The sequence below is a fragment of the Ailuropoda melanoleuca genome, unplaced genomic scaffold, assembly GCF_002007445.2.
Source record: "Ailuropoda melanoleuca isolate Jingjing unplaced genomic scaffold, ASM200744v2 unplaced-scaffold8430, whole genome shotgun sequence".
NCBI classification, from domain to species: domain Eukaryota; kingdom Metazoa; phylum Chordata; class Mammalia; order Carnivora; family Ursidae; genus Ailuropoda; species Ailuropoda melanoleuca.
The window spans coordinates 371-7,016 of record NW_023253804.1 but is presented as its reverse complement, the minus strand read 5'-3'; the positions used below and the strand labels follow the sequence as shown (position 1 = coordinate 7,016).

Sequence of the window (6,646 nt, the reverse complement as noted above, 5' to 3'; positions counted from 1 at the left end):
TTTGATGTGCTTGCTGAGGACCCAGATGAGCTTCCTTGGTCATGGACAGAAGACGACCACCTAAACTCTAACAAACGTAGTGCAGTGCACATGCCTGTTGATNAGAAGACGACCACCTAAACTCTAAAAAATGTAGTGCAGTGTGCATGCCCGTTGATCCCACAATTCTACTTGTGCACTAAAGCATGAGAATTAAATAAAATAATTCATGTGAAATGCCTAGCCGGTAGCAGATGCTGTGTTTTCTTCCTCTAATGTCTTTATATTTTTGTAGCCAGAAACCCCAGTGTTAATTTCCAATAAGAAAAGCTGAATATTCTAGTCTTTAAAGTCAAAAGTTCACCTTAATTTGAATATTGCAGCATTAGTGACATCTGGTGGAAAATATGAGTTACAATGTAGCATTATTATAACTATTCTGATCTTTCCTGTATAATACCACTTTCATCACATTTTCACATACCCCTTTCCCCAGCTCTGTGGGAGGAGTATACTTCCCTGCCCCACTGAGATTTGGCTGAGCCACAAGACTTGCCCGCATCAGTGGAACGTGGGCAAAAATGTCAGTGTGGAAGTTCTGAAGCTAAGCTTTAGGAGTCCTGGCTAGCCATTGCCCCTTCAATGGTAGAATGAGACATGTAACCTAGATTTGCATGAGAATAAGACAAGCACCCCAGATAACCCACACTTACAGGAAAAAAAATGCTTATGGTTATTCTATGGTTGTTTGCTATGAAGCAAAAGCCAACTAACACATAAGATCGTTATACCTCTGTGTAAAATTCCCATGAAGGCTTGACTTCTCTGTCCAATTGATGACACTGGGAGAAGAATCCTGAAGACCAGGTGTGGTTCAGTCCCTTCCGGGGCTCTATTTCAGACCTTGACAGGCCCAATCGGAACATGTTGTTTTCATTCCTCTACCTATGGTAAGCAAAACCGAGTCAGAGTCCAGGCGAGGCCTATCAGACTCTCTTGGAATCTTGGCTTCTCTATTTAATATGGAAATCATGCATGGGTTTTTTTTTTTTCCTTCCAAATTTTTATTTAAATTCTAGTTAATTAACATATACTATAATCTTGGTTTCAGGAGAATTTAGTAATTCATCACTTAAATATAATACCCAGTGCTCATCAGTCATTCACAATTCTTTAAACCTGCTGGTTTAAATATCTCCTGCCTAAGGTGAGCTTCAAGGTATAGGAAAAAGGGCAGGACAAGTTTAGTTGGAGCCATAGGCCAAAGCTTTTCCAGTTGAGCTTTACCAATAAAGCTCATAGCTTGGCTCCTACTCAACTCTGATATATGTATTTCTTATTTGATATATAATCTATACGGGGGAGGGGGAAGTCAGTTGAAGTCAGTAATGTTAGAAATCACAAATTAAAAGTGATAATATTAGGATCACTTAATTTGGGGAATAAAAACACAAATGACAGAAATTTAAGTATTATCAATGATATATTAAGAAAGCTGCTACCGGTGAGCTTTTTTGGGGGAAGAACCACATTATTTCTGGCCATTTAGCACAGGCATTCAGCGTTTCCTAAAGCAGTTACCGCTTTCTAAAAAGAATTTCAACTTTTGTCCCAAAAGTAGCTCCAAAACGTTCAACTCTCCATATTTTTACTGGACTTCCATTTCCGCTTTCCTTCTCAATCTAGTTTCACGTTAAGAGGTTATGAATAGCCCAGAATTCAAATGTTTTAATCTTACTAGTATCCACTTTGTACTATATCTCATGTTGGAAAACCAGACTCTTGACCATAACTAATTCATCATCATTTCCATTTCTGCATAACTACTTTTCTTATTCAGGAAAAAGACATGAGGTGGACCTCAATTAGATAGCTTCAATTCTCAAGGAAATGGGCTTTCACAACATTCACTATGCCTATCATCAAATACTGGCACCTACTTGTCTTGCAGTGAGAAGAATTGCCCTTTATTCTTAACAAGCAGGCAACAGGATCAAAGAGATCATTCAGGTGAAATAACAAACACATATGACATAAACCTGTGTAGTTGTTACTTCCTGGAAGCTTGCCATGTATTTTCCTCTCCTTCCTATCTCAAGCTTCAGAAGGGCAAGGACTTTGTTTCATTCATCCCAATACTTGGCACATTAACAGGTGCTCACTTTGTAATTTTTGAATGAACGGATACAGGCTATGTATTTTTACTTTATAGTGAAGATTAATGAGTTAATACATATAAAAAGCTTAAAACAGTATCTGATACTAAACACTTAATTATAAAAATGAGATCAGATTTAGAACAGAGATTAGGAGAGAATTTTTAGAAGTTCGCCTTCAACTGACCTTGGAAAAATAAGGAAAACTAGGCTGGCAATAAGGCTATGAGTATAGAAAAGTTCTACAGTCCAATATATGCTAAAATGAATTAACTCCAACTGACATGTATTATTTTATACAAAGAATGATGCTTATTTAAAGTCCACAGTTATAAGATTAAAGGGATGTATAATCAAAGCTTGTCTATCAAATTGAAAGTACCTCTTGACTTATTCAGGTTTGTATTCTTAGGCCCTGGTAGGCACAAGATATTATTCGCTATACTGAATCCATCCTACTATTTAACTGTGTTAATACCACACCAATATAAAAATATGTTAAGACAAATTTAAAACATACATATTTAACTTTATTACATCATCATTTAAAGCTTGATTTTATAAAACATAAAAAATTTTTAAGAGTTCTGTATCACAGGAATTTAAACAGGGGCAATATACATAGCTTTGTCAAGTTATATAAATTAAAATCAAATAATTGGAAATGTTTTCAATATGGAAAATATACAAATGAAATAAATGGCAAAAGGACCTAATAGGAGCAATTTTTCATTACTTACAGATTATCATTAGATAATTTCAGGATCTAAACAAAGATTCTGAATATCCGGACTTCTTATGCTGTATTTTATATTCAAATATCTCTCTACCTATATTCCGAGTCAGCGTACTTGCCAAAAGGTCTGATTTAAGAAGGCATTTAGCTTCATAGCAAAAGTTTTCCATCTACAGTTACCACCTTCAAAGGAACTGACATAACAATGCTGATGTAATCTGCTAGTTCCCTTTTGAACAATGTGCAATAATTTATGTGAACGCTGTATCAAGTCATACAGGTACCAAAAAGTGGAACAATTATGCACAGTTCAAAAGAAGTATAATGTTAAGTTTTCCCCATCTAAAAATTAACCAATGAAACAAAATGTATCAACTATAGTTGACTTGGTTTCAGGAAAACCACATTTGAGAATTACAAGTACATCACTGTCCTTATCTCATCCTCAGTCATTGACAGGAATTTTGTAGGCCACCATGCTATTTACTTTGTGGATCGTAGTAGTAAACGAACGAAGACGGACTTCCTCAGAATTGGTAATAAACTGCGGTCCCGACTCTTCCCATTTTTCAGGTACAACCAAATCTTTGTCTGTATAAATCAGTAGATCAAATGAACCTAAATTGGGGATAAAATCATTAAAGTACAATTATTTTTTCAAAAGTACAACTACCCTTTCCTGTCTCTTTCACATTTGAACCATCTATAGTGTCAGAAAAGCTAGTTTAGCTTGATCTCTAATCAATTTTATTAACTAACTGCTTTTCCTCAATGGAAATTTTAGTACAGAAATACTGTACTCCTTTCACTTTATTTTATGAAAAACTCGACTTTTTCTTTAAAGAGAAAAACCAATAAAAATATTTGCAGAAAGTATACAATTAATCATGAGACAGCATGAATCTAAGACATAGAAAAGATAACATCTTGGTTCTGTGACCGCTGTATCCTACTGCCCAGAATAGCCCCTGGCATATAGTAGTAGTTAGGCTATATCTGATGAATGAAGAAGTAATCTAAAAAAAGGAAGACACAATTATAGCCATGAGTCTTAATAATATACATAGAAATGTGTCGGAAATAAAAATAACGAAAGAAATTACATCAAAATATTCAAGAGTGACTACTATAGAATATCTTCTCCTTTCCTTTTCAGCATTTCTAAAATAAAACTCAAACAGCATTACTTTAGCTTTATAACATTTTTCTTAGTCATGTAACATGACATTGATAAATAAGAAAAAACTTAATGAAAGCATTAATTCTCAAAGTAGTAGCCTAGTCTTTTCTACAACAAATTTAAGCCAATGTGAAGTTGTATAATACAAGAAACTTCCAACAGTGGCAGAAATGTCACCGTAGCTGTGATCTGTCTGATCACTGAACGGATTTCATCTTGGATAGCTTTCTGAGACTTTTCTCTGGGTGTACTATCAAAGAAACCAAATTAATTAATTCATTTTAAGTTTTAGCAAGTTACTTAAAACATTCGTGAGATTATTTGATTAAATGCTTCCTAAATCAAACAAGTAATGCATTCAAAAGTTGTTTTTTAAAAATGAATATAAATATATATCCTTAAGAAACCTAGTAGGCACAATATGTATCTCTATTACTTCATTTGTCCTTCCAATCATTTTTTAGGGTTGATCTTTGTATCAGGTCATTAAATAACAGATGATGAGAAAAACTGCCAAATGCTTCAAGTCAGGAAAGCTTCAGCATGTCTTAAAATAAAGATAACAAGCAGTATCTCAAATATTTAATCAGTATGATCATTTTGGCATTTTTAGTAATGCCTAAATGTCTAATTTCCTATTGCCTCAAATAAGATGTTAATCGTGTATGGAGTTATTTTTATAACTAACATTTTCTAAAATAGACCAAAGGCTTCAGGAGCAAACTCCATTTCATTATGAGACACAGTTCTGAGTTTACAGGTAAGCATGCCTAGAACAATGCTAGGAATTAGCATACAACGACGGGCATCTCCCATCCAGAGGCTCTAAAAACTTCAGTTTAAAAAGTGTCTACGGATGTTTGTAGCATTAAATGAAATACAGTAGAGCTGCACAGTAAGCTGGAAGAAAGCCTAGGATAACACTTCATGGTTAAAAGTACCTTTCAACAATTCATGAAATGGCCCACCTAGGACAGACACCATGTGCAGCTTACATATAANATGTGTAGCTTTACATATAGGGCCATAAATACTAAAGTTTGAAATTTATGGATTTAGCCTAAGGGCAATTATGTTAAAAGTCCATGATAAGCAAAATTCTTTTGTGAGCACAGTTTGTGAGCCAAATCTTTCTCCACAGGATATTAAAGATCAAACCTAACATACTTAGAAACTACCTTATATGAAACTAGTTCAATATAATTAGAACTCATTTAGTAAAAGAAAACAGTTTTGCGGGCGCCTGGGTGGCTCAGTCAGTTAAGCATCTGCCTTTGGCTCAGGTCATGATCCCAGGGTCCTGGGATCAAGTCCCACATAGGGCTCCCTGATCAGCAGGGAGTCCACAGATTTCTCCCTCTGCCCCTCACCCCACTCCTGTGTTCTCTCTCTCAGATAAATAAATAAAACCTTAAAAAAAAAGTTTTTTGGAAAAAAAAATCTATGAAAGTGGAAGCAATTTACTTCATACTTACCTGTCATCTTTTGCAGTCTTGTCACACTCAATATCAAATTGCCACCTTTCAAGGACCTCACCACTTTCAATATTTGAGATGACTACCACCAGTTTCTGAACTGAACACTTGTATAACCAATCTGCAATACAGAACAAGGCATCTTTTTTGGTCCACTGCATTACAAAACAACTCTCTTCCCAGGTCTCACTTTCTATCATCAGCAAATTCCTACCACTAGTATTTTGGAACTCCGCCAACCTGTACAGAAAACCTGCCCCTCAATAACCTAGCTCCCGTTTTTGAATCTCAGTATCTGTACCAGATATCGTACTAAGTACTGAAGACAGAGTAGTGAACATGCAGTACACCCTAATCCAAGGTAAGATGCAGGAGATGGCTATTAATCTAATCATTACACCAATAACTGTAAAAGTATAATTGTGATAAATGTTATGAAGGTGTGGTATGTGATGCAGTAAGAGCACAATAGAGGAAAATCTGACTCACGGAGTTCTCACTTGACTTCAGTTCTACAAATAAATATCATTAAATATGCAAAAGGATACAGAAAAGGGTACAGGTCTTAAATACTGAAAAGGGAAGAGCATCTGACCAGAGGACTGAAAGGGTAATACAACTGCAGTATAGAAAGGGGAGAATGAACAAGGTCAGTTTGTGCAGGATACATAGGGGTTAGACCGTGCAAGGCCATGTGGGCCAAATTAAAGCAGCTGCACTTCAAGAACCAGGGAAGTCCATACTGTATTTGAAGTACAGTGCAATGCGATTAAACTTGATTTCAGAACTATCCTTCTGGCTGTGATGTGTGAAGTAGAGTGGAGGTAAAGAGGGGATCTAGAAACACTAATTAATTAGCAATTCGAGCAAGACGTAAAGAAGGCTTATAGAAGGATAAGCTGGGTAGAGATGGATCAGTAGACAGATTCAAGTGATTTCATGGTTAAAACTTAAGATTTATTACTTATGAGTAAGGAAAAAGACTCAGGGACAGCTCCCAACTTTCTGGTTTATATCACTAGTTGGATGGTTGATTCATTCACTGAGAAAAAGAATGCAAATGGGAGATGATGCTTAAGTTTTAAGACTTTATTTTTAAGTAATCTCTACACCCAACGTG

General features: G+C 35.5%; 1 protein-coding gene across 2 annotated transcripts; it reads right to left on the bottom strand.

Moving 5' to 3' along the window:
* Positions 1-764: 764 nt before the first annotated feature.
* On the bottom strand, positions 765-6,410 carry LOC105239272 (mitotic arrest deficient 2 like 1). Of its 2 annotated transcripts, XM_034653400.1 has the most exons (4): positions 5,527-6,410; positions 4,198-4,301; positions 3,359-3,489; positions 765-924 (listed from the first exon to the last, which is right to left on the bottom strand). In XM_034653400.1, the coding sequence occupies exons 1-4, from the start codon at positions 5,724-5,726 to the stop codon at positions 913-915; spliced, it is 447 nt and encodes a 148-aa protein (XP_034509291.1). In that variant the 5' UTR covers positions 5,727-6,410; the 3' UTR covers positions 765-912. The 2 variants fall into 2 exon arrangements, with proteins under 2 accessions (XP_034509291.1, XP_011228003.3); XM_011229701.3 differs by lacking the exon at positions 765-924 and having other exon boundaries at positions 2,644-3,489; positions 5,527-6,407.
* Between the last annotated feature and the right edge of the window lie 236 nt (positions 6,411-6,646).

Excerpts from the sequence above, each read along its gene's own strand:
- LOC105239272 (XM_011229701.3), bottom strand. The coding sequence starts at position 5,726 with ATGATAGAAAGTGAGACCTGGGAAGAGAGTTGTTTTGTAATGCAGTGG. Across the intron at positions 4,302-5,526 it reads AAGACTGCAAAAGATGACAG|TACACCCAGAGAAAAGTCTC; the intron begins GTAAGTATGAAG and ends TTTCTTTGATAG. Across the intron at positions 3,490-4,197 it reads GCCACTGTTGGAAGTTTCTT|GTTCATTTGATCTACTGATT; the intron begins GTATTATACAAC and ends TCCCCAATTTAG.